The sequence below is a fragment of the Leguminivora glycinivorella genome, chromosome Z (assembly GCF_023078275.1).
Source record: "Leguminivora glycinivorella isolate SPB_JAAS2020 chromosome Z, LegGlyc_1.1, whole genome shotgun sequence".
In the NCBI taxonomy this organism is placed as follows: Eukaryota; Metazoa; Arthropoda; class Insecta; order Lepidoptera; family Tortricidae; genus Leguminivora; species Leguminivora glycinivorella.
The window spans coordinates 51035194-51061329 of NC_062998.1; the positions used below are offsets into that span (position 1 = coordinate 51035194).

A 26136-nucleotide genomic window follows, 5' to 3' on the forward strand; every position below is an offset into this window, starting at 1 on the left:
TCCGTCTGTCATTTAAAATTATCAGTATGCAATAGTAAAAAGCAAAATGCGCGTACGGTACGACTATGGCGTGGAAGTGACATGGTTGTCGGCTTTAGGAAGGACGAAACACTCACACCTAACCAGAAGCTTATTGCTGGCGTGATTTCTGGAATCACCACTAGGTATAGTAACTACGAATCAAATAGTTTGCACGCCTGCAGATCGTACAGTATGGCCACTCCTTGTATCCCGCTGAAAGTGCCGTCCACCCTCTGTTACCTCACAGATACCGTCTGTCAAGAACGCGACCAGTCGATATATTTGCCTACACGAGCCTAGACTGTGTGCGTACGAACGGGCCCTTTCATATATTTGATAGCTATTTTCCGAATATGCCTGCAGCGTGTTCACGTGCCATGCTTCCAGTGAGCAACATTGAGAAATAAATATCAGGCGCAAACCACTCGTAAGTAGTATAAGTGCCATTCTGCCACAAGTTGATAGTCCTGTAATATCAGATGGAGTCTCATAGGAGTGTTGTGTCCCTTATTTATAGATAGATTAATAAGTGGTTTATTGATATGTGACAGCCGTTCAAGTTGAAAAGCTATGAATATTTGAGATGTTTTAATTGTTTGTTGACTTACCTTCTAATAACTGTGGTATCCAGGAAGTTCCTGGATCTTTCCAGAATGTATGGAACAGAACAGTTCATTTTAGCGGCAGATCATGGCTGCATTCGGCTCAGCATAATTACTTGATTTTGAACAGTCCAAACGGAAAGTGCCATGCATGAGACTCGACCCTGAACCGCTATCAAACTTCCTTTAGTATACCTAAGGTCTGAGTGCACGCTCGGGCGAGCGGCGGCCTGTGCGCGGTACAAGTGTCCTGAGTCGACGCTGCATAGGGTGGACGCACGCTCGCCCGCCCCGCTGCACGCCACGCCGAACGCTCCGCTCCGAGCGTCCACTCAGGCCTTACACTTATGGTTGTAATAGGGTGAATCAACTTTTTTTTGCCTGTTATTGCCATGATTACGGTCCCCTGTGTCACGCTGGTTTTATGCAAAATTATGCTACTTAAACTATGCAAACATGCATTTTTCTAGTGTTAACAATCCCTTTCCTTAATTTGCGACCTACAAACATGGACTACATGCATGCCTGCAAGGGCCCGCCCACCTGGGGGGCATACACCTGCCGCGTATGTGGACGCGGGATTCTCCCTCGAATTGGGCTACACGGTTACGAACATCGTGTCGTTCGAGTTTGGATGCTGTTTAAATCATCTGTCACAGACGTAAAGGCCTGTTATTGTTATTGTTCAGGTTTATAACCCAACCGCTGGACATCGTGAAGGTGCGCACACAACTGCAGCCAAAAAACAAAGGACGAACATGGCTCAGTCTATCCTGGCGAATCCTCAAGGAGGAAGGCTTTACCACCTTCTGGCATGGGCACAGTCTCGGACAAGTAAGGACATATACGGTCTTCCCAAACATATCGATCTTATGCGCACTGCCACGGAGTGGAATCCCTTGCCGGTGGCTATATTTCCGAGCTCATATAACCCGCAACCTTCAAATCAAGAGTGAACAGGCATCTTCTGGGCGAGCTTACTCCATCGTAGGCCACGTCTTTGCCTTTGGCTAATCTGTGGCCAAGAGTAAGCCCATTTATAATTTAAAAAAAATATATCGATGTGGAATCGGCTTTCGCCGAATGGATGGGCTTACTCTTGGCCACAGACTAGCCAAAGGCAAAGCTGGTGGTCGTGGCCTACGATGGAGGGAGCTCGCCCAGAAGATGCCTGTTCACTCTTGATTTTGAAGGTTGTCGGGTTATATGAGCTCGGAAATATAGCCGTCGGCGATATTATCGTATATTAATATTATCGTTCAAGCATCATAGATGTCGCTTTTGGTCAGACTTTTCTACATTGTAAAATGCATTGTTTTTTTTTTTCAGTTACACTCCATCCTGTCCGTGGCCTCGCAGTTCCACGCTTATGAAATAAGTACCAAGTTTGTTGAAAACTATGCAGCCCCGTACACAAGTCCTAAAGTAAAGTAAGTATATAAACACTAGCTTTTGCCCGCGGCTTCTCTCGCGTTAGAAAGAGACAAAAAGTAGCCTATGTCACTCTCCATCCCTTCAACTATCTCCACTGAAAAAATCAGGAGCAAAAATGCTAAAATAGAAAAGAGAGCCCCCTTTCAATTTGGGAATTTTAGTTAAATATACTAGTGTTGTTAATAAGAGCTATCGAAAAAAAATTGTCCACTCAGAATAACTCATTTAAAAGATATTGCTAAAAATTCTTTAAAATCGAGGTTCCGCTCTCGACTGTTTCCTCTTTCAAAACTTAATCAATCGTAACGAAATTTGAAAATCTGAATAACAATGATATTATCTGTGTCGGACCGTTTAGTTTTTTTTTGCTAATTGTTACCAATTTTGAATACCACACCTTTTTTGCGTCATAATCAATAAGGCCGTTGTTTAAAATTTTCGATAGGCTCTAGCGTCTTTCAAAATAAGATTATCAATAAAATAAAAACAGACGATACAGATAATAATAATATCATTTCCGGTTGTTCTCATCTTGCTAACGGCGAGTACTTGCACAGACATAATCTCGTAGCCAGGATTATTCACCAGCAACTTGCTCTTCAATACGGCCTTGTGGACCGCGAAGTACCGTACTACAAGTACTTACCTGCACCCGTTCTCGAAAATGGTCGTGCCACGCTCTATTGGGATCGATCTATTATCACTGACAGGACTATTGTAGCCAATAAGCCTGACATTGTGATAATAGATCGACTGCAGTCTGCAACGCCGGGCAGTGCTCGTTGACTCATCCAGTAAGTACCTAGACTTGGCTCACGATATAACCGCCATGTGGGATGTTGAATCAACGATCATTGTTCCGTTAGTCGTTTCAGCGAACGGTCTCATAGCGAAGAGTCTCGACCAACATCTTAAGAGACTCTCGCTAGGTGGCTGGATCAAGGGCCAGATGCAGAAGGCGGTGATCTTGGACACAGCGCGGATAGTTCGATGGTTCCTCTCTCTGCAGCCCTAACCACCGGCAGCTTGGGCCCTGCCCCGCTGCTGGCGGCACCCTAGGTTAGGTTTTTTATAATGTGTTTATATGTGTTTTATATTGTTTTGTATGTGTTTTTGTATTTTACTTTTATATTCATATTATAAACAGCCTAGCCTAAGAAAGAAAATAAATACTGAGAAAAATAATAATAATCTGTGTTAAAAAAATCAGTGTTCTATCCTCAAAAACCAGGGAGGAAATAGTCAAGAGCGTTTGTATGGAGAATTGACCCCTCCTGCCGTGCCAGAAGATATTAACTCCCTTATTCATAAACGTACTCTAAAGTTATCAAGCCGATAAAGTTCGTTTGTCCTTTTCTATCACACAAATACGTCGAAAAGGGACAAATAAACTTTATCGGCTTGATAACTGAGTGCGTTTATGAATATCAGAAGTTAGACGAATATACCGTAGTGAAAGTTGTCGCTAGATGTCACTATTACCACTGCAAACTGGCTAACGACTTGAAGTCGTAAAATGTATAAGTATTAATTTTGATGTCCAAATTTTTCGCTAGATGTCGCTGTACCACCGCAAACTAGCGAACGACTTTCTATGGTTAATTACATTTTATCTTCAGGCATTTGGTCCCATCAACAGCGAACTATATAGCGAAGATAGCGAGTTATCTAAAGTTCGTCTTTTATTTACACGGGAGCGATTATCTTTTGTTCGTTTCTATCACCGATAAAATATGTAAAATTCTTAAATTGCAAATATTTATAACTATATTTTCTTACAGGAAAGTGCTCCTGTTCATGTGTGGCATATTCGCTGGGTGCGCGAGCGCAACCCTCGTGTCACCAATCGAAGTGATCCGCGTACGACAGATGGTCGTCAAGGTATTATAATACAACGTGTTTTATTGATTTCCGTTAATAGGCGAGACGACTAAATAAACTATTTAGTCCGTCAGTTAAGCCAGGTTTAGACGAGCAAGTTCTTGTTGCACGTGTTGAAACAGAAGTATTTATGCAGATATTTGCCACTCACTCTTACTTATAGTTTTGCATCTCAAAACTTGCAACAATAACTTGCAGGTCTACTCAGCTTTAGACTATCAAAAATTTTTGAACACAATTATTTCATTTCCTGGGTACAATTTTTACTCAAAAGTTACGTCACAAGCCCCCACTCGGAACTTTGTATTTTTTTTTTCATTAAAAAATATTAGAAACATCCGAAAAATATGTGTTCGGCAACCAATTGGAACCCTAGGCCACTGTAGAACTATTCGTAGTGACGTTATAAATCATAATGTATTATAAGAAATCTCTTACTGCTTGTTATTTTGACATGGTTGTAGAGTGGCCTACGATAGAATCGCCCCTGCTTTTACGAAGTTGTGTATGTCTTTGATGATTGTGTTTGTGTAGGCGCAATATGGCGGGATGCTGCAGGGTGCGCGTGAGGTGTACCGCCGTGGCGGCTTCCTGGCCTTCTACGAGGGCCTCACCGCGTCTGTCTTGCAGGTATGACCTGTTAGAAGCTGCCGCGTTTTCACTTAGTGTTCTGAACAGTTCTGAGCGAGCATTCGTTCGATGGTGTACCGATAAAGGTATGGAAGTCAAGTGTTGTCATCTGCGCACAAACGAATGAATGCACGTTCAGAACATCATCATCCTCGTTCCTTGCGTTCCTTGCTTCCTTCTCAGCGGAAGCTCGAAAGAAGTTTAAGCGGCTACCATTAAATTGGAGAGTGGTGTGATAGTGAACCGTCTCCATATAAATACATAAATATAATCACGCCGGTATCCCATAAAGATGTAGGCAGAGCACATGAACTATTAAGTTTCAGTGCCACTCTTGGCAAAAAGGGGTTGACAGAAATCCAAATTGTGACAGTCATTGCAGTGACAGGTTGCCAGCCTCTCGCCTACGCCACAGTTTAACCCAAATAAATAAATAACTTGGATTTTGGTCACTTGAAAAATGTTCTAAGTAAGATTTTTCAGTTTTTTTACCTATTTCCAAAGAAAAAGTGATATTTTCGTGTTTTCTACCAAAAATTCAGATTTCTTACTATATTTTGTAAATCTAGAGCATAGTTCATTTTTGTGCAATGTATCACTTTATATTTTCAATGGGCGCAACCTCTTCCAATTCCTTTGAAAATTAAAACAGATAGTTTATAGGGAGCACCAATTTGTAACGCCGTGTCTTGCGTGGGCGACGGTCGCGCGTCTCATCGCATCGTCTACTTCCATATCGATAAGGTTTGATTTCGTATGCGTCGCATCGCCGTCGCGCGACCATCGCGCGACCGTCGCCCACGCAAGCCACGCCGTAAGCGAAGTCATGAATATTATCACAAGTTTTTTTTTCTCCATACAAAAGTGAAACACGCATGCCCGCCCGCCCCGCTGCACGCTCCGACGAACGCTCCGCTCATCCACTCAGGCCTCACACTCTAACATTAAGCTGTGTTGTCCCCAGATGGGCCCACAAGTGGGCATCACGTTCGCGGTGTTTCGTTTCGTCCAGCCCCTCGTTATGGACTACATGGCATATATAGAAAGCCCTGAGACGGAGGCAGAGAAAAAGGCGGCGCAGAGAAAGTAAGAAAAAATGTTGTTTGCTCACTGTTAATAACTATAATAGGCGAGACGACTAAAAAAAAAAATTAGTCCGTCAATTAGATTATCAAAGAATATTACTTATAGACACGTATTTTTCCTTTTTTTCTCGTAAATGAAAAATGCCGACGGTGCGTTGAAGTTTCGCGTTACGTCACGCCTAGGTACAATTTTTACTTACGCCGTGTCTTGCGTGGGCGACGGTCGCGCGACCGTCGCCGTCGTGTCTCATACTTCCATATCGATAAGGTTTGATTTCGTATGCGTCGCATCGCCGTCGCGAGACCATCGCGCGACCGTCGCCCACGCAAGCCACGGCGTTAGAAGCGATGTCACAAGCCCCCACTCCGGAACTTTGATGCTCTATATCTTTGTATTTTTTCATTAATTAGAAAAAGCGAAAAATATGTGGTCAGTATTTTTGGACGATCTAACTGACGGACTAAACAGAATGCCATTTTTTTATGTAGTCGTCATACCTATTATGTATAGAGACACATAGGTAGTCAATCGTTGGAACCCGGTTACCCGGTTCTAAAGCAGCTCGTCGCATAAAATGCTTCACTCACAGAACTAAATCAAGATAGAAGGAAAAAGTGTATCTACTTCGCGTGCGGAAAAGTTAAATAGCGAGTAACATTGTTCGCCGCGCACGACAGTCTGCTCCCGACCGCTGCCCGCGAGTGACATACAGTGAAAAATACAAAATGGGTCGGTGTTCGATAATTAACTGTTCAAACACCACCAATAAAAGCAAGGGTGTTAAGCAAAGTGTTTCCTATCACCGGTAAGTACCATTTGACCTAAGATTTTCCTATTTTTATCATCAAAACATTAGCTGACGTACGGCCGTCAAACTAGTTTTCCATTGCGGCTTTAATTTGACGAGTCCGACTTGGCGTGCGATTAAAACAAGCGATATAAAAATAGGCTATTCAAACTGTCGAGACAAAGTGAAGGTAGGTTTGTTATTTTGTCCGTCGAACTCACGTCGAACTTAAGAATAGTGGTGCACCACGGAACTATATCGTCATGTACGCTGCGATTTCCTTATTCGATTTAAATCGATTTTGCGAAGCAGTGGAAATTATAATTATGTTTTTATATTGTTATGAAACTATACATATAAAGTACGAGTGAAAAGTAAATTTAACTTAAAAATAGGTTACAGTTACGGTATTAACGTTGAATTTGCTGTGGTCGGCAGAAAAACAAATACAAACATAATACGCTCTATATTTATTATGAATAAAAATAACTCTAAAAATGTGTTAATGGTTAATTATATTTATATATTACTAAAAGTTGTAACAAATAACATGAGGATAATGCTGTCAGTACATGGTCGACTTTATTAAAAATATTACGAAATATTAACTAAGTAGTATTAATACCTACCTACTAAAATCTTTGTTCCTGGTCTTAGGCAAATTATATACCTACTAGTGAATTGTTTGTCATCACACGAATATACAGGTATATACTTACTTCATTTCACAACGAAGATGAACATCCGATATTTTTAATTTCGGCGGGCAGCCCGCCGCACGCAACCTCCACAATCGATCTTTTTAAATCGTTTCCACGCGGGTTACGCGGCGACAACGTTCCCATCACTAAAGTACACTCGTGACGTCATAGGCTCGACACAAAACGTTATACACGCTCGGTTTCGCTGTTAATCGCCGAGCATTTTCCTTCTATCTTGATTTAGTTCTGTGGCTTCACTTGCTATGCATAATTTTTTTTTTCTTGTCGGTCTGCCCTGCTGAGGCGAATAGTTGTATGTGCGACACGAGACCAAAATGATTTACATTTGGTGATTTGTGAGTGCCTCACTGCGCTCAAGGTTCTAAATTAGAATCACGAGCGTAGCGCTAGCGAGTATTAAGAATATTTCGCTTCCTCGGGACACTCGATGCAAGTAGCCAAATATCAATACATTGTTGAGGTTGTGATACATATTTTTGTCCGCAACTAAGGGCCAGTTGCATCAACCACATTTGACAAACACATCATCGTCACGCAGTAGACGTCTATGGAACTTCCCATACAATAAAATTTAACGAACCCTTTAACGGAGACAGACGGTTTGGTGCAACCGGCCCGAAGTCTTATACTAGCTAAGTATTACCTGCAATAACTCCATCTAGACAGATAAAGTCTAAGAAAAAAACGTACCTCAGTACCATACAGAAAAAGGTACGGTGACCTAGATAGCGTTACACCTTTGGGGTATTACGCTCAGCTAGATAGCGCTAATATTAATATTTGACATTTTAACACATATCAAGCTAGGAATATGGGCCAAATTGTCAAAACTGAGGTTCAAAAGTTTTAAGCCTGTGTCAAGAGATGGCAGTCTACGAGTATGCACTGTGATTACACATTTTACTTCGACAGTAACTCTCTATAATACTCGATCCTCTTTGGTATATACAAAGACATATATAACTACGTATAGACAGATACAGTCTAAGAAAAAAACGTACCTCAGTACCATACATAAAATTGTACGGTGGGCTAGATGGCATTACACCTTTGGGGTACGCTCAGCTAGATGGCGCTAATATTAATATTTGACATTTTAACACATATCAAACTAGGGATATGGGCCAAATTGTCAAAATTGAGGTTCAAAAGTTGTAAGCCTGTCAGGAGATGGCAGTCTATGCACTGTGATTACACATTTTACTTCGACAGTCACTCTCTATAATACTTTCGATCCTCTTTGATATTATTAGCCTTATTTATTATTAACCTTATATTTTGTGACCTTATATTTTGTGACATGTCTAAAGAGTTTTAAATGATTCACGGCTAACTTCATTACTTACACTTATATTAACCGGGATATACGAGTAGACCGTGAATACAGGATATAGGCTGTTTCCCGTGATCATGATGCATGCAACTGCGTCGAAATATCGTCTCGTCGCATCGTCTACTTCCATATCGATAAGGTTTGATTTCGTATGCGTCGCATCGCCGTCGCGCGACCATCGCGCGACCGTCGCCCACGCAAGCCACGGCGTAACTCTATAATACTCGATCCTCTTTGGTATCTTATATTTAATACCTTGAATTGAATGTACAAATTTTCACAATAATCAATAATAAATGTATTTCACAGACATATCCTCATCGCATCATCCATAGCCGGTTCAACAGCTGGCTTCGTGTCCAAAACGGCGACCTACCCATTCGACCTGGCCAAACGGAGACTTCAGATAGCAGTAGGTAATCCTTCCTCTTCTACTTACGCCGTGGACTTGCGTGGACGACGGGCACGCGACGGCGATGCGACGAAATCAAACCTTCGATCAGGGGGGCGATTTTTGAGTCTCACTGTCACTAAAATGCCGGTTGAAAACGGTGAATTGCCTATTATTTTCAGTGACAATTTTCTGAATTCGAACGCCGTGAGACTCAAAAATCGGCCCCCTGTATGGAAGTGTCTTACGGCTCAGCCACGACATTGGTCTAAGCGCGACAGCGGTGAGCGGCGGCCATACATTGGAGCGAGACACAGCGATGGGACTTTTCATTCGCACATATGGCTGCCGCTCACCGCTGTCGCGCTTAGACCAATGTCGTGGCTGAGCCGTTATGCGGGCGACGTCGATGATAAGCGTTGCCATAGATTAAATTAAATAATATAAGAAGATCATACCATGCCATACATTAAAATGCGACCGCCTAAGAACGCGCTTACACTACACCACACATAGATGGCGCCACAAAAAAATACCTTGTTGCCATCGATTATTTGTAGATTGGCGTTAAGTGTCCCTTTCGAGCCATAAATCTATGTCAAAAGTGACACTTAACGCCATCTACAAGTATAATCGTAAGCTACGAGACATTTTTTTGTGGCGCTATCTATGTGTGATGTAGTGTATGCGCGTTCTTAGGCGGTCGCATTTTAATGTATGGGATGGTATGATTTTCATATATTTAATCTGTGGCGATGCGATGCGACGAGATGGCGACGGTCGCGCGATCGTCGTCCAGACAAGCTACGGCGTTAGCGTTATCACGGCAATATACCACGGTTCCTGAGAGTCCGGTGGCAACTAATCCCAGGACACTCTAAGTGAAGGCCCGAGTGGAGCGTTCCACCCTATGCAGCGTCGACTCAGGACACTTGTACCTATGAGCTTCAATGAGGAGGCACACTGACATTTTAACCCGCCAGGCGGCGCCTGTGCAACTGCCTAGGCATGTCACTGTCATTCCTAGAAAAAACATATCATCTTCTCGCTCTCACGTATGAAATTCTTTATCTGTACAATGGACTAATAGGGTGGCGCCATCTGTCATAACCATTGAGTGTGCCTCCTCATTGTTTGACATGCACGCCGCACGCCCGGCCCCGCTGCACGCTCAATATGAACGGTTTACACTAAATATTAAGGATGGCAGGGGGCGCCACGAGCCTTCGGAAATTGTTAATGTAATTATTAGCGGTTTATAAACCGAACTTAGACCCCAAATATGTTTCCTTTACATCCGTTTGTGGTTGATTTCAAAGATGGTTACCTACAACCGTAGATTAAAATATAATAATATCATACCATCCCATACATTCTAATGAGGCCGCCTAAGAACGCGCATACACTACACCACACATAGATGGCGCCACAAAAAATGACTTGCAGCTTTCGATTATACTTGTAGATGGCGTTAAGTGTCATTTTTGACATAGATTTATGGCTCGAAAGTGACACAACGCCAATCTACAAATAATCGATGGCAACAAGGCATTTCTTTGTGGCGCCATCTATGTGTGGTGTAGTGTATGCACTTGCACGTTCCTAGGCGGTCGCATTTTAATGTATGGTATGGTATGATCTTGTATAATTTAATCTATGCTACAACCATGCGGGTTAGTTATCGTCATTATGTGTTACGCACCAGACCATCTCGGCGAATGACAAAATGACAATAATTTCACAGTCAACTTCATGGCTCGGTTCCGGCGGCGTAACCGGTTACGTAAAAATAAATGGAGTCATGTTCCGTATATCCGTAATTGTATTTATAATGGGACTGATATGTCGGACGATTGGAGATTGGATTTAAAGAAGCGCTGGTATCCTAGCGGTAAGTACGTGCGACTTTCGTTCCGGAGGTCGCGGGTTCGAACCCCGTCTTGCACCAGTTTTGCGGAACTTATGTGCGAAATGTCATTTGATATTTGCCAGTCGCTTTTCGGTGAAGGAAAACATCGTGAGGAAACCGGACTAATTCCAATAAGGTGGTCTAGTTAACCTTCGGGTTGGAGGGTCAGATGGCAGTCGCTTTCGTAACACTAGTGCCTACGCCAAATCTTGGGATTAGTTGTCAAAGCGGACCCCAGGCTCCCATGAGCCGTGGCAAATGCCGGGATAACGCAAGGAGGATGATAATGTCGGATGATTGGAAAATCTGACCGATTGAATGTTTTGAAACTTTTCAGAGTTAGTCCTATATTTTTATCTGTTCTTCCTGGAATGCCGCCCACCCTCGGTTACCTCACAGTTGTCGCCTGTCAAAAACGCGAACAGTCGACCTGTCATATTTCACCCATACAAGCATAGTCCGCGTTCACCTACCCGAGCTTCTAGACTGTGCTAGGAAGGCGCCTCTTTCATATATTTGATCGCCAGTGTCCGAAGTGTGCCTTAACCCTTAAATCTAGCGACATGGGAGTCTGGTATGATCTATTCTATGCATTACCAAAGAGGATCGAGTATTATAGAGTTACTGTCAAAGTAAAATGTGTAATCGCAGTGCATAGACTGCCATCTCTCGACACAAGCTTAAAACCTTTGAACCTCAGTTTCGACAATTTGGCCCATATTGTTAGCATGATATGTGTTAAAATGACAAAAATTAATATTAGCGCCATCTAGTCGAGCGTTCCCCAAAAGTGTAACGCCATTAGGCCACCGTACCTTTTTCTCTATGGCTTTGAGGTACGTTTTTTTCTTAGATTTTATCCGTCTATACGAGATTTCCTAAACAACTGGCCGGAAGTAAAGGAGAATCGGGAAATATGGAGAGCCAGGGAAGAGGCCTTTGCCCAGCAGTGGGACACTCTAATAGGCTAAGAAAAAAAAATACGGAGTTACACAATATGTCATTGGCATTACTTAGTTTTATAATCATACTATATGGTCTTCTAATAACAACTTTTGCACAATATTTTCCATAAATGCCCCAATTTTCAAATGAAGTTGCCCATTACAGAGCCACGTGGCGGACCCCACAGTGAAGACGCCCTCGATGACGAAGAAACTCATCAGATGCAAAACGCTCATCAGCTGCCTGGTCGACATGATCCGCAAGGTGGGCGTCCTTTTCAAACTATATATTTATTAAGACTTATACTGACCGGGATATAGACCGTGATTACCTTTTTGATTTTTGTCGAGCTCCCGATATTTCGACGCAGTTGCATGCATCATGATCACGGAAAACTGACGAAGGCGGGTGGATGTTAAAGTTGCATAGACAGCGCGCGATCTACGCTCCTTCGCGCGCGTCGGCTGCGTTCACTTTCAGCGTTACCACTGGTCGCATTCACACTCGATGGTCTGTCCAAACACACTACACTCACAGTGTCACTACGTTTGTTCAATTCTGACTTCACCGGTCCTTTCACGGTCTTTATCCCGGTCAATATAAATCTAATGAAAATAACCGTGAATCATTCAAAACTCTTATACATTTATTAAGTAAGGCCGTGGTCTGAACGCAAGCGACGCGACGCAACGAGTGACATAAAGCCTTTAAGACGCTACAGGAGTGAAAATGCTAAAATAGAAAGCCCCCCTTTCAATTTGGGAATTTTAGTTGAATACACTAGTGTTATTAACTAGATTTATCGAAAAACTTGTCCATTCTAGAACATTAAAAGATATTACGAAAAAATCTTTAATGTCGAGTTTCCGCTCTCGACTGTTTCCTCCTTCAAAACTTAATCAATCGTAACGAAAATTGAGAATCTGAATAACAATGAAATAATCTGTGTCGGACCGTTTAGTTTTTTTGGCTAATTGTTAACAATTTTGAATACCACACCTTTTTTTTGCGCCATAATCAATAAGGCCGTTTTTGGAAATTCTTGATCGGCTCTAGCGTCTTTAAACAACAAAAATCAAAACGGTCCGACACATAAAAACAATAATAATCTGTGTTGAAAAAATCATTGCTCTATCTTCAAAAACGAGGGAGAAAATAGTCGAGAGCATTTGTATGAGAATTGACTCCTCCTGTATCGTCTTAAAGTAAGAGAGACCGTTCATACCGCGTTGAGCGTCGAGCGGAAAATATAAATCGTCACCACTTTTAAAAACCGGCCAAGAGCGTGTCGGGCCACGCTCAGTGTAGGGTTCCGTAGTTTTCCATATTTTTCTCAAAAACTACTGAACCTATCAAGTTCAAAACAATTTTCCTAGAAAGTATTTATAAAGTTCTACTTTTGTGATTTTTTTCATATTTTTTAAACATATGGTTCAAAAGTTAGAGGGGGGGGGACGCACTTTTTTTCCTTTAGGAGCGATTATTTCCGAAAATATTAATATTATCAAAAAACAATCTTAGTAAACCCTTATTCATTTTTTAATACCTATCCAACAATATATCACACGTTGTGGTTCGAATGAAAAAAAATATCAGCCCCCACTTTACATGTAGGGGGGGTACCCTAATAAAACATTTTTTTCCATTTTTTATTTTTGCACTTTGTTGGTGTGATTGATATACATATTGGTACCAAATTTCAGCTTTCTAGTACTTACGGTTACTGAGATTATCCGCGGACGGACGGACGGACGGACAGACAGACATGGCGAAACTATAAGGGTTCCTAGTTGACTACGGAACCCTAAACATCTCGTATCTCACGCTGTTCCTCAAAGTTAAAACGCAGTAAGTCTATATGCATTCCATACATACTTACTACAATTTTCTTTTCATTGACAGACGAAGATACGTTTTTTTAAAAGTAGTGACGAAATGTAAGGCCTGAGTGGAGGCGGGACGTGTAGAGGGCGGGTGAGCGGGCATCTACCGTATGCAGCTTCGACTCAGGACACTTGTATGAGCTTCAATTGTTTCATTTGAACGCCTCACGCCCCGCTTGAGCGTGCACTTAGGCCTTACACTAATATTTACCACTAGCCGCACGGTTTTTGTTTGGTCCGCGGCCGAATGGACGGAATGCTACGGAATGTCGGTCGATTTCAGAGCTGATATGATATGAAAATGTCAGCGTTTAACACAAAATGTTGCTTTTTCGGAACTATGCGTGCAGTTCGTGGTCTCGCGTTCGAGGCATTAGAGAATTAGGTTTATTTATCCATGCTAAATAAGATTGGGACGACATTTTTAATTATATTTGGCCTAGAAATTAGGGGCAACTACAGCGCTAAAATTATTGACAATAAAAACAATAAACGTCATGTGGACCAATTTTGTGTCCTACCAACAATTCACACAAAAAGTGGCGAAAGATCAGAAATCGGTATAGGTGTACACCTACTCTAATTTTCAAATACTCAGACTTTTAGATCGTTGAGCCGCAATATTTGAATAGATTTTTTATATTATTTATATTATTCTCTAAGCAAACAAAGTAAAGCCCCTCTTTTTTGTAGTTGAACTGTATTGTGCTCTGTATTTTTTTGATATTGGCATATGTTTATTATTTTTAAGCGTCATTTAATTTTAAATATAATAAATGTGTATATAACTAATGAAAGAAAACGTCGCTTTCTTCGTATTACTTCCCGTGACCGCGCACAATAATCCTAATTCTAGCTGAAAGACGAATGGAAAACTTAATAAATTTGTACAAGTAAAATCATGTAGTTGTCATGAAGTCAAAGTCATGTTTCAAGGGCGTTCCCTGCGCCAATGACCTACGATTTGAATCCATTGATATTATGATAGTTTCTAAAGCCTATAAGATCATATTAACATCATCGTCTTGAAACAAAATTGTTTTTCATAATTCCTTCAGTTCATTGTTTCTGTGATATTTGGCATCAAAGTTGAACAATTTTAGGGTCAAAAACTGGTTTTATGGTCATAACTTTTGTTTTAATTGATCAAATTTCGATAAAAGTGTTTTTAGACCATGTTAAAATAAAAATATGTATGTTTTTTTTTCTTCAAAATATGGCTCTTACAAATAGAGATAAAAGATTGAAGAACCGATAGCCGTTGGTCTTATAATCTTACTTTTTAAATCCTAAATTTAGGAGTTTCAACTCAAAACTTGTCAAAAATAAAACATTTTTTTCCATTTTTTATTTTTGCACTTTGTTGGCGTGATTGATATACATATTGGTACCAAATTTCAGCTATCTAGTGCTAACGGTTACTGAGATTATCCGCGGACGGACGGACGGACGGACGGACAGATAGACAGACATGGCGAAACTATAAGGGTTCCTAGTTGACTACGGAACCCTAATGAATGAAAACCGTGTGGAGTCCCTTAAGTCCTACCTATGTCTACCGTCAAGTCTGCGCTTTAATCTGCAAATTTCATATAAATTGCATACATTTGACTACTACATACAAGAGTGGCTTTACTTTTCAGGAGGGCATTAATGGCCTATACGCCGGCTATGACGTCTCGAACTTTAAATCGCAAGTGCACTCCGTGGCAGCTTTCACTACTTACGAGATGATATGCTTGGCCCAGCGCGAGTACTACAGTCGTCCGGTGCCGGACTAGTGTTGGCGATGTTGAGCCTTTGGAGTGCCTATTTCTGTGGACAATAGATGGACGCTTCAAGCGTGGAACTGATAAGACTGATGAAGCGATGATTATCGACCTAATTCATGACCAGTCTCATTTGGCGCTTGTAGCGCCGCGCGTCGCGGCACGCGTGAGTCCAGTCTACGACCTTACGCAGCCTGACGTCGACCACCATTTTGTTTTAACCATTCTAAGGCGGTCTGTATCGCCTTTGAGTGTACTTTTGTGACCGTACGCGCACGAATCTATTAAAGAAGATTTGTAGTGTCATTTGATTATCGTAAATGACAAAGCTTTTTTATTATAACAATAAAAGCTTATTGCATTGTATTCATAAAAGTAATTTAATGTCAAAAACACGCGACCTTTCTTCCTTTATAGCATCACGCTGCTTCTATGGAGTGAAAAAGGTTCGATTTCAGTTATATTAACACTCCAGTTTTATCAAAGCAAATGTTCAATTTCGTTCGTATGTTTTGTATGGAATTGTATTTTTGTCTTGTAATAAAATGTTTTACTACTATTACTTGTTTGGAAATTTAACCCATTGAAATTCAATCATAATATTTAAAGTAATGCTTTACAACATTAGTAATAAAATATTATATTACTTATAGTACCTATTGTATAATACAGTTAGGAGCAAAACTAAGTCAGTAATTTGACGACAATCAATTTACTCAAAAATGCTTTACGCAGAATTTTACTCTTTGATTGCCGCTACAATTAAGCCTTACAAATTATTTTCTTCAATTAAAAAAAAAAATATTGTTTCATATTACCGAAAACTGTAAAATGTCGCCTAACTTTTTTCCCATTATTATTTTTTTCTTCCCAATTCAGTTGGTAAGTCATTTAAGGTAAGGAATTATATGCCCATTAATATAGTTATCAATCATTTAAATCAAGCTTATTTTTATAGTTAGCTACTGACGTTGTATATTCCGGCGCAAAATTGAGTCAAATCAAAGGCAAATCAATCAACATATCTGTCGTTAGTTCATTTTTGTAGCGGACTTAATCTTAAGATAACAATAAAAATACGGTATTGATATAAAAAAAAAACATAACTTATTTTAAAGGGCATGTAATGACTACTACATATTGTCTGTCCTGGTTGGATGAAAAAATAATTTTAGGATAAATATTTAAAAAAAGTTCTACAGTTTTTGGTGAAAAATATTGCATGCATGAAAATATTAATAATGTAAATGCAGTGAATGGGATGAAGTATGGTGATTCAGTTATGCTGTTAACTGTATATAATTATGTAGTAGCAATAGCATATCTTATTAGTACTTATAACTTCTTTCTGGAGCTAACATGGGAATAACAATAAAGACGAAAACTAAAAATATATGTCTTAATTTCCGACTCATACCACAACCTGATTCTTAAATCACTTTAGCGTCTTGTTCTAGACGCAAGAAAGTTTACACAAAAAACTCAATTTTCACAAGAACTTACACTTACCCATATAAAACTGAGTCTATTAAAGACGAACTCCAAAGCCTCAAGTCGTTACCAACACTATTTTGTTATTCATTTGCATAAATCACTATACAAGCATGCAATCTTAATAGGTATAATCGGAACATAGTGTAACACTGCTCTTGCTTCTGACGCTGGTCGCCTTTTAAGGCCATGGACTGTGCGCAAGCGGAGCGCGTCAAGCGCCGCTGTCATTCAAGGGTTCTCTTTAATTATATACATTATGTGTACTTGCCGCCCGGAACCGAACGCAACGCGGCGTTGGTTTGCACGACACGATCAAACTGTATAGAATTTAGTAGAACTGTTTAAACTACGCACGCCTCATTCGTTCAGTACATGGCCTGCCGCTTTTAGGCTGGTTTTAGTGCCACACGGATCGACAGCGCGGAGGATCCACACCGGACTAATAATATGTATTAAGTTCAGTTCAGGGAGCGCTTTAGAGTGGTGCGAGCTGGTCCGCGCGGATGACAACATCGACTTCACACAAATTGGTCGTGCGTCGTGCGGTCGGTCCGTGTGAAACTATGGCACTGGTTCCACCAAATGCGAGTAAACTATGAGCTGTGGCTATAAAAAGAACAAAAGATAGTCGTTCCCGTGTAAATAAAAGAGAGAGCGAGCGATTTGTAGCTCATATCTCGGCTGCGAACTATCATCGCGTCTCCTTTATTTGTGCGGGAGCAACTTTCTTTTGTTCGTTTTTACAGCCGATAGCTCATAGCTTACTCATTCTCGGTGATACCAGTGCCTATAACCAGCCTAAAAAACACCTCTAGTGATAGGAGCATGAACAGGCGTTTACAATATATCTATTTGGTCTATTAACCAAAGTAAATTGAAACGTTTTCTCCAGGATGGCGTACGTGGCATGTTTACCGGCTGGTCCGTCACTGTGTACAGGGCGCAGATGACCAGTCTAGTGACGTTTACCACGTACGAGATGACTTGCTACGCGATGCGCGAGTACAACGCCCGGAGCTAATCGTAGTGTTGGTAATGTCGATGCTGGAGTATTTAATACACTCAGTTTTTATAGCTAAAATTGTATCTGTCTCATGAGTATTATGCATTCCAAATCGAAAGTTGTTTCATTGCACCAATTCCATTTTAGCCATTTATTAAAATTCCAAATCGCCTGATTCTCGGAATGCCTATTTTTTTCACTCGACGCATTCCCAAAATGCCTAAACTTCATAGTGATTTAATGCCATAATAACCAAGTCTCAAAAATACCTTATTTATTTTGTGCTAAGATATTTAATATTATCGTGTTTTCCATTATTTGAAAAAGAAAATCCATACTAAATATGGCTTTTAATAAAACATCACTTTTTGACATTATTTTATTCATTTTGAAACTTGGACGATATGAATAGGTATGTAAAAGCAAAATTTGATAGGCTATTTCAAGACTAGAACAATTTGGAATTTATTTATTTTGAAATTTAGGACAAATAAAGACAATGGCGATTTTTATTTATTATTTATTCGTATGACATGCACTGAGTCGCTTGTGAGTTATGATACTATTATTGATTATAATACTAGATCTAAGTTTTTTTTGACAATGGCGATATTTAGGTTTTACGAAGCTAAGAGGAAACTTGCTATGAATTTTTTTAGTCTTTATAGATAATACACATACAAATTTCACGTTTAATCGCATCATTAAACTTTGTATAATGTACGTTGATCAAAAATAAAGACTAATAAAATAACTTCCAACACTAAGTAGTTTTATTTTTATCGCACTAAGGAATCCCATTTTTGTTAAGAGGGCATTCAACGAAAACGTCGTAATAATGTAAAATTGATAGTTTTAGTCGGCAAAATGCTACACTTTCCGTCATCTAAAAGACTTATTAAGTTCAGGATTCGATTAGGACATCTTCTTAACTTACATGTTGTGAGACTGGATTTTTAAAAACTAACTCACTTAATTAATTATGATTTTTTTTCTGGTGCATGTTTAGGAAAACCCGCGAAAAGTGCTGACTTAGTCCGTCTAATTTGTAAAATTTGGATAGTTTTGAATGCTTCAAGTGGTAAATTGTATTATGTATATCCTGTACTACAATCTTCTGAGACTACTTCTTTGTTATAAGGCTTTAGAATAGAGTAAATGAGGATATGATGAATCCAATTTGTTTCAGAAATCACCTCAGAATAAGTGTCAATTTCTTCGAAAACTTACGTGTTTTTGAAGTAGTTTTAATATAAAAATAATCTGCAACGCTTACTCAAACAGATTTTATGCAAAAGTTTTCTATTAATTGCAATTTAATATTTTTGACGATTTTTTAAAAATGCCTCCTTATTACCGGTTACGCGCGCTTGCGATGTCAGTACCGCGGCAGAGCTTGTAGAGGCAGGACGTATGTTAGTCCGCTCCGCACGCGGCTCGACGATCGCGAAGTTATTTTGTCATTGTGTGCGGCACCCGCCGTGTCCAAAACCGCACTTGTGTGCGTGTTTGGCTGTACTGTTGCATGTATACTGCGACCGAAAACTTTGATCCTTGGGTTGACGACTTTGGTATCTAACTAATTAACTTGACTAATATTTTTAGTAAGTATTATTTATTATTGAATCTCATTTTAGGTTACTGACTCGTCTCAACAAAATCTTTGACAATAGATGGTACTCAGGATCTGATGATGAAGTCAGATGGTAGTCATGAGTTCTCATCAACCAGGTCTTGAAACCATTTCGTGTTTGGGCTCGTTTGATTCGCCTCAACAAGATCTTTGACAAGAGGTGATGGTACCCAGGATCTGATGATGAAGCCGGAAGGTAGTCATGAGTTCTCATCAACCAGGTCTTGAAACCATTTCGTGTTTGGGTTCGTTTGATTTGCCTCAACAAGATCTTTGACAAGAGGTGATGGTACCCAGGATCTGATGATGAAGCCGGAAGGTAATGAGTTCTCATCAACCAGGTCTTGAAACCATTTCGTGTTTGGGCTCGTTTAGTTCGTCTCAACAAGATCTTTGACAAGAGATGGTACCCAGGATCTGATAATGAAGCTGGAAGGTAGTCAAGAGAATTCATCAGCCAGGTCTTGAAACCACTCCGTGTTTGGGCTCGTTTGGTTCGTCTCAACAAGATCTTTGACAAGAGATGGTACCCAGGATCTGATGGTGAAGCCGGAAGGTAGTCAAGAGTATTCAACAACCAGGTCTTGAAACTCTTCTGTGTTTGGGCTCGTTTGATTCGTCTCAACAAGATCTTTGACAAGAGATGGTACCCAGGATCTGATGGTGAAGCTGGAAGGTAGTCAAGAGTATTCCACGACCAGGTCTTGAAACCACTTCGTGTTTGGGTTCATTTGATTCGTCTCAACAAGATCTTTGACAAGAGATGGTAATCACTCTTTTATACTCTGGCGCATCCACTGTCTCAGTGTGTCAACAGTCAACTAAAGCAGGTAGGCGTAGCGTAGAGTTGTATTTCCTTACAAAAAAACTAATACATAGATGTGGACCTTCCTGTGCTCCATGCAATTAAAACAACATAATATTTAAAAACCGGCCGAGAGCATGTCGGGTCACGCTCAGTGCCTACACTGAGCGTGGCCCGACACGCTCTCGGCCGGTTTTTAAAGCCGCGTTGGTAAATAGCCGCTCAGCTCTTCCGTAGTTTTCCATATTTTTCAAAAACTACAGAACCTATCAAGTTCAAAACAGTTTTCCTAGAAAGTTTATAAATAAGTTCTACTTTTGTGATTTTTAAATATTTTTTAAATATATGGTTAAAAAGTTAGAGGGGGGGACACACACTTTTTTTTCCTTTAGGAGCGATTATTCCCGAAAATATTAATATTATCAAAAAACGATTTCAGTAATTCATTTTTAAATACCTATTTAACAATAAATCATACGTTAGGGTTGAAATGAAAAAAAAAATCACTCCCTACTTTACGTGTAGGGGGGGTACCCTAATAAAACATTTTTTCCACTTTTTATATTTGCACTTTGTCGGCGTGACTGATATACATACATATTGGTACCAAATTTCAGCTCTCTAGTTCTAACGGTCACTGAGATTATCCGCGGACGGACGGACGGACGGAGGGACAGACAGACAGACATGGCGAAACTATAAGGGTTCCTAGTTGACTACGAAACCCTAAAAACACATTTTAAATATAAAAAAAAAACTACTTAAAATTAAAGAAAACCGATCTTAGTTCCATTATATATATGTACCTAGAAAACATCATCATCTTCCTTGCGTTATCCCGGCATTTGCCACGGCTCATGGGAGCCTGCGGTCCACTTTGACAACTAATCCCAAGATTTGGCGTAGGCACTAGTTTTTACGAAAGCGACTGCCATCTGACCTTTCAACCCAAAGGGTAAACTAGACCTTATTGGAATAAGTCCGGTTTCCTCACGATGTTTTCCTTCACCGAAAAGAACCTAGATAACATATCATATACAAAATGAAATAAAACTAAGAAAACGGATTATATTCATTATACGCGATATAATCTGATTCCATAAATTTATTTCATGAGTAACTATCGCGGTGACAGAAGACAATATTATATACACAATTTATTATATTATAAAAGTTTTTTAATTTATTTCTTCCAAGGCTACACACGTTTTAATAAAAAAAACTGTGATAAGTTTAATAATTAAACTAAAAGGTCAAGTATTTATGCACGAAATCATGTATGCAAATATGTAATATATATGGTGGTGTTTTTACGCAAGTATCAATAATGGTTAGTCCGCAACGCTACTGACGGCGTGGCGGTACCGACCATGAATGCTATCCCTTTCGCTCTAGCCGCACGTAAGGTTGGTTTGAAGAGGATCGCACGCTATGTCTGTACCGCAGGCTACAATCGTTATGCTTCTGGTTATAGTGTGCGTCTGCACACAGGCGCACGCCAGCGCCGCCGGCGTCGAAATGCGAGCAAGCAGATTTTTTGAAAGCGCTCTTAAAACTGACCAACAATAAATGTCGCGATGACAGGCAAGCATCTTATACTAGCTCGTAGGGCCTACCGCAAACCACCACCAATATTGCATCTCTGTTCCACTTGTAAATGCGTACGTAAGTGTGACAGGGTCAACGTGTCGGTGTTCGTGGTAGACCCACACATTCTTCAGAACACACTTCTCAAAACAGTGGAATACTTGACGCTGCACGCTCTTCCGCTTTGCTCCGCTTGACGCTTACTGTCAACATTGAAGCCATAGCCTTAGTTCTTTGTACTCTAGTAAACTCGACAATTTTTGATCAAGTTAAAAGGTTAGCGTGCTTACTCTTTTGTGAAAAGTAAAGAAATTTCGACTATTCAATTTGCAACGAATTCGAAATAACGAGGTTCGATATAATAATTGTGTTTGTAATCTAAATTTTACCTATTTTTCGGTTTTCGACTAAACTAAAAATGCTATATTAGGTATGTACTCGTACAGTTACAGGCATAAATAAGTGATAATTTCTGTACCTTGTCACTTCAACGTAGTGTCTAAAATGTCATATGAAATTGTCAAACGATTTAAAACGACAAGGTACAAATCATCACTTATTTAAGTCAGTGACTGTACTATCTAGGTAAATGGAAATATAGTATTTTAACTTATAACTTATTCTATAATAAGCGTGATGACGTTTACGTCAGTGAATACGTAATTTTTGTTTCTCGTAAAGTACAGGATGTAGTGAGAAAAGGGTTTCCTTCGTAATTTTTCGGAAACGTTCGTATTTGTCATGCTAGTTCAGCCAATGTCAGTACATCTTGTACTGAGACGTTTCCAAAAAGGTACAAAAGGAACCCTTTTGGTGCGACTCTGTCCGTCTGTCACATTACTAAAAATATCGAGAACTGCTTATAGACGAGGCTCGTATACAGCGCGTAAACCTAATAAGGGCGATAAATGAAACCAGGCATATAATTCAATATTGTTATCATTAATTAAGAAGTGTTTTTGAATTACTCTTAATTTTCACCCCATAATGAATTTTTGAAAAATTTCCCAGCAGCAATGTACTGTAAACGTGGTTGCGATGACAATCAATGACAACTGTCAACGAGCGTTTAACGCGAGTGTGTTTGCATTACGTTCCGAATTAATTTGTATGAATAAAAAACATATTTCAATTTTAAGTAAAAGTTATCTAATTCCATTTTTGATGTCCTATACTCACCACTAGCACAGTATAATAAAGAGTACTATCGTACAGTATGGCCACTCCCGCTCCTCGCTGAAAGCGCCGCCCACCCCCTCTCGGTTACCTCACAGTTACCACCTGTCAAAAACGCGAACAGTCGACCTGTCATATCTGACTCATACAAGCATGGTACGCGTTCACCTACACGAGCTTAGATTGTGTGCTAGGAACGCGCCTCTTTCATATATTTGATCGCCAGTGTCCGAGGTGTGCCACTAGGGTTGCAAAAAAACGGTTTTTTTTTCTGGCTTGAAAAAAAAACATGAAAAAATACAGTTTTTTTCTGGAGTATGTTTTTTTTCTAAAGTACGAAATCTCAAAATTTGCAAAGTAGTTAATACTTTTATACGGTTTTTTAGACTTAATGTTAACTACAAAACGAATTTAATCAAATAACTTTAATTTCTGGTCTTATAAAAGTAACATTTACGAAATCTGTAGTTAGTAGTTATCACTATTTACTGTTGGCAACACCACCGCCTCTACACCCTACACGCAGCATCGGGGATTCCCCAATAAACGTTTGTATACTGAATGTTAATTGAATTAAAATATACGTTATTGTTATTGAAACACGTTACAACTCACGAAAAACCGTTATTGTCGTATTATTTGTTCATCTGAAAAAAAAAACATATTTAGAAAAAAAACCATGGTGCTCGGTTTTTTTTCATGTTTTTTTTTTCATAATTCTGAAAAAAAACATTTGGTTTTTTTTCTATTTACAACCCTACTCACCACCGTTGAGAGGTTCGCCCGTATTAGGTTTACATCCTGTATTAGGATTGTATATTCGTGATCTACTCAATAAACCCTTTCATTTGGTACTCCACACGGCATGGTTTGATGAAATTTTATTTTTAACCCTCGACACAAAAACGACGGGGTGTTACTTATATTAAGTTTGACGTGTCTGTCTGTGTGTATGTCTCTCTGTCTGTGTGTATGTCTCTCTGTCTGTCTGTCTGTTTGTCTGTCTGTCTGTCTGTCTGTGTGTGTGTGTGTCTGTCTGTGGCATCGTAGCTCTCGAACGGATGAACCGATTTTGATTTAGTTTTTTTGTCTGAAAGCTGAGTTAGTCGGGAGTGTTCTTAACCATGTTTCATGAAAATCGGTCCACCTTGTCGCGGTCGGGGGTTTTATTCAATTTTTTTTTCTTTGTATGTCATCTTTAATAGCCGAGGTGGGGGGAGAGGGACCACAAAACTGGTTGGTAATATCTGTTTATAGGATGTCTGGGATCTATACAATATATATCAGAAGATTCAGAAGTCAGAATGAGGTGCGCTATTTTTGCAAACGAATATCCCCTTGGAGCCTGCACTATTATCACAGTATACTAAAGACTACTATCGTACAGTATGGCCACTCCCGCTCCCCGCTGAAAGTTCCGCCCACCCCCTCTCGGTTACCTCACAGTTACCGCCTGTCAAAAACGCGAACAGTCGACCTGTCAATATCTCACTCATACAAGCATGGTACGCGTTCACCTTCACGAGCTTAGACTGTGTGCTAGGAACGCGCCTCTTTCATATATTTGATCGCCAGTATCAGAGGTGTGCTATCGATATGAAATTTGGAATAGTTATGAACATTGTCAACCTTTACAAATTGATTTTACCTATTATTTTTTTCAGAACGGCATCTCGGGCATGTACACTGGTTGGACCATCACAATATGCAAGGCACAAGTGACGAGCGTCTTAATTTTCACTACATACGAAATGGCTTGCTATGGTATGAGATAGAAGGAAAATATTACGCCGTTGGCGACGGGAACGCGACGGCGATGCAACGCAGTGCGACGAGATCAAACCTTCCATCTCTATGGAAGTGTCCTAGGTGGGCGATGTCGATGGACTATGGATGCGGTGCGATGCGACGCGATAGCGGCGGTCGCACGTTCGTCGAGCGACAAGCGGCAGCGTTACACAATTTTATACATATGTAAGAATAAGAACGAGACTCCTTCATACCGTAAAACTATGCTTCTTTGCTCCAATACTTCCTCCAATTTTATAAACTGTTGATTAAATAATCTTTCTCTTTTTAGAGAACCTCTTAATTTGGAGCTCGTAATCTTCAATTATATTTTTATATGAATTTATAGATAAACTCGGAAATATTTGAATATATTACTTGTTATAGTCATAATATTAGGATTCGCTAGATTGATTTTATAACAAATTTTAAATGATATTAATATTTGAAAAAAATCTATTTAGGAAGAAACTTTTCGTGATACATTTTGGAAACCACGACACGTCATAATTTTCAAGTTGTAAATTCAAATAAAGCTATAATCAGAGTAACTTTAAGTACAATATTGGACCTATTTCATATTGACAAGTGTTTATTGTGACTCGTTGAACGTAGTACTTTGTATACTGTATAGTCTATCAAACGATTTTCGTCAGTAGAACAAAGCGGCAAAATTTAATAAAGAATGTGAGAAGTGTCTCTTCTCGCGAATAATAAGAGTTTTGCGCATTTTTCTACTGATAAACTTGTTTAACAAACTATAGTAACTGTGCACTGTTACATTTTAACCCATATCAAAATTGGACTCATTTTTTCCTATAACGGTCTAGAGATTAAGGGGCTGACAACACCCAATTGCGCAAAATTGATGTTACTTGCGCAGTTTTTTAAGACATACTATTATTAGTTTTAGTAAAGTTAGTAAATTATTATTCACTAGCGACCCGCCCCGGCTTCGCACGGGTACTATACCTACATGTAAACCTTCCTTTAGAATCACTCAATCTATTAAAAAAAAACCGCATCAAAATCCGTTGCGTAGTTTTAAAGATTTAAGCATACATAGGGACATAGGGACAGAGAAAGCGACTTTGTTTTATACTATGTAGTGATAGTGATTATATTTCAACGAACGTAGACACGATTTAATGAAATCGGCTCGATAGAAAAAAAATTGCAAAGATTGGTCACGAGTTCGTCATTATCATCAAACGGTTCTATGTCGTTCAATTATTCACTTAGTTTTCTTTAATTAAA

The 26136-nt window shown here is 39.7% G+C and overlaps 1 protein-coding gene across 6 annotated transcripts; it reads left to right on the top strand.

Annotated features, from left to right (window-relative positions):
- On the top strand, positions 1-25804 carry LOC125241403 (mitochondrial thiamine pyrophosphate carrier-like). 6 transcript variants are annotated; one of them, XM_048149869.1, is made up of 9 exons: positions 1-164; positions 1313-1457; positions 1953-2053; positions 3839-3938; positions 4473-4568; positions 5533-5654; positions 8806-8912; positions 11907-12005; positions 24756-25804. In XM_048149869.1, the coding sequence occupies exons 1-9, from the start codon at positions 82-84 to the stop codon at positions 25067-25069; spliced, it is 1167 nt and encodes a 388-aa protein (XP_048005826.1). In that variant the 5' UTR covers positions 1-81; the 3' UTR covers positions 25070-25804. The 6 variants fall into 6 exon arrangements, with proteins under 6 accessions (XP_048005826.1, XP_048005830.1, XP_048005827.1 ...); XM_048149873.1 differs by having other exon boundaries at positions 8806-8908; positions 24756-24995; XM_048149870.1 differs by lacking the exon at positions 24756-25804 and adding an exon at positions 17780-18395.
- Positions 25805-26136: the final 332 nt, after the last annotated feature.

What these genes read in the sequence shown, in the direction of transcription:
- LOC125241403 (XM_048149869.1), top strand. Translation starts at nt 82, where the DNA reads ATGGTTGTCGGCTTTAGGAAGGACGAAACACTCACACCTAACCAGAAG. An exon ending in ATTTCTGGAATCACCACTAG is followed by an intron (nt 165 to 1,312) that starts GTATAGTAACTA and finishes GTTATTGTTCAG; the next exon opens with GTTTATAACCCAACCGCTGG. An exon ending in TACACAAGTCCTAAAGTAAA is followed by an intron (nt 2,054 to 3,838) that starts GTAAGTATATAA and finishes ATTTTCTTACAG; the next exon opens with GAAAGTGCTCCTGTTCATGT.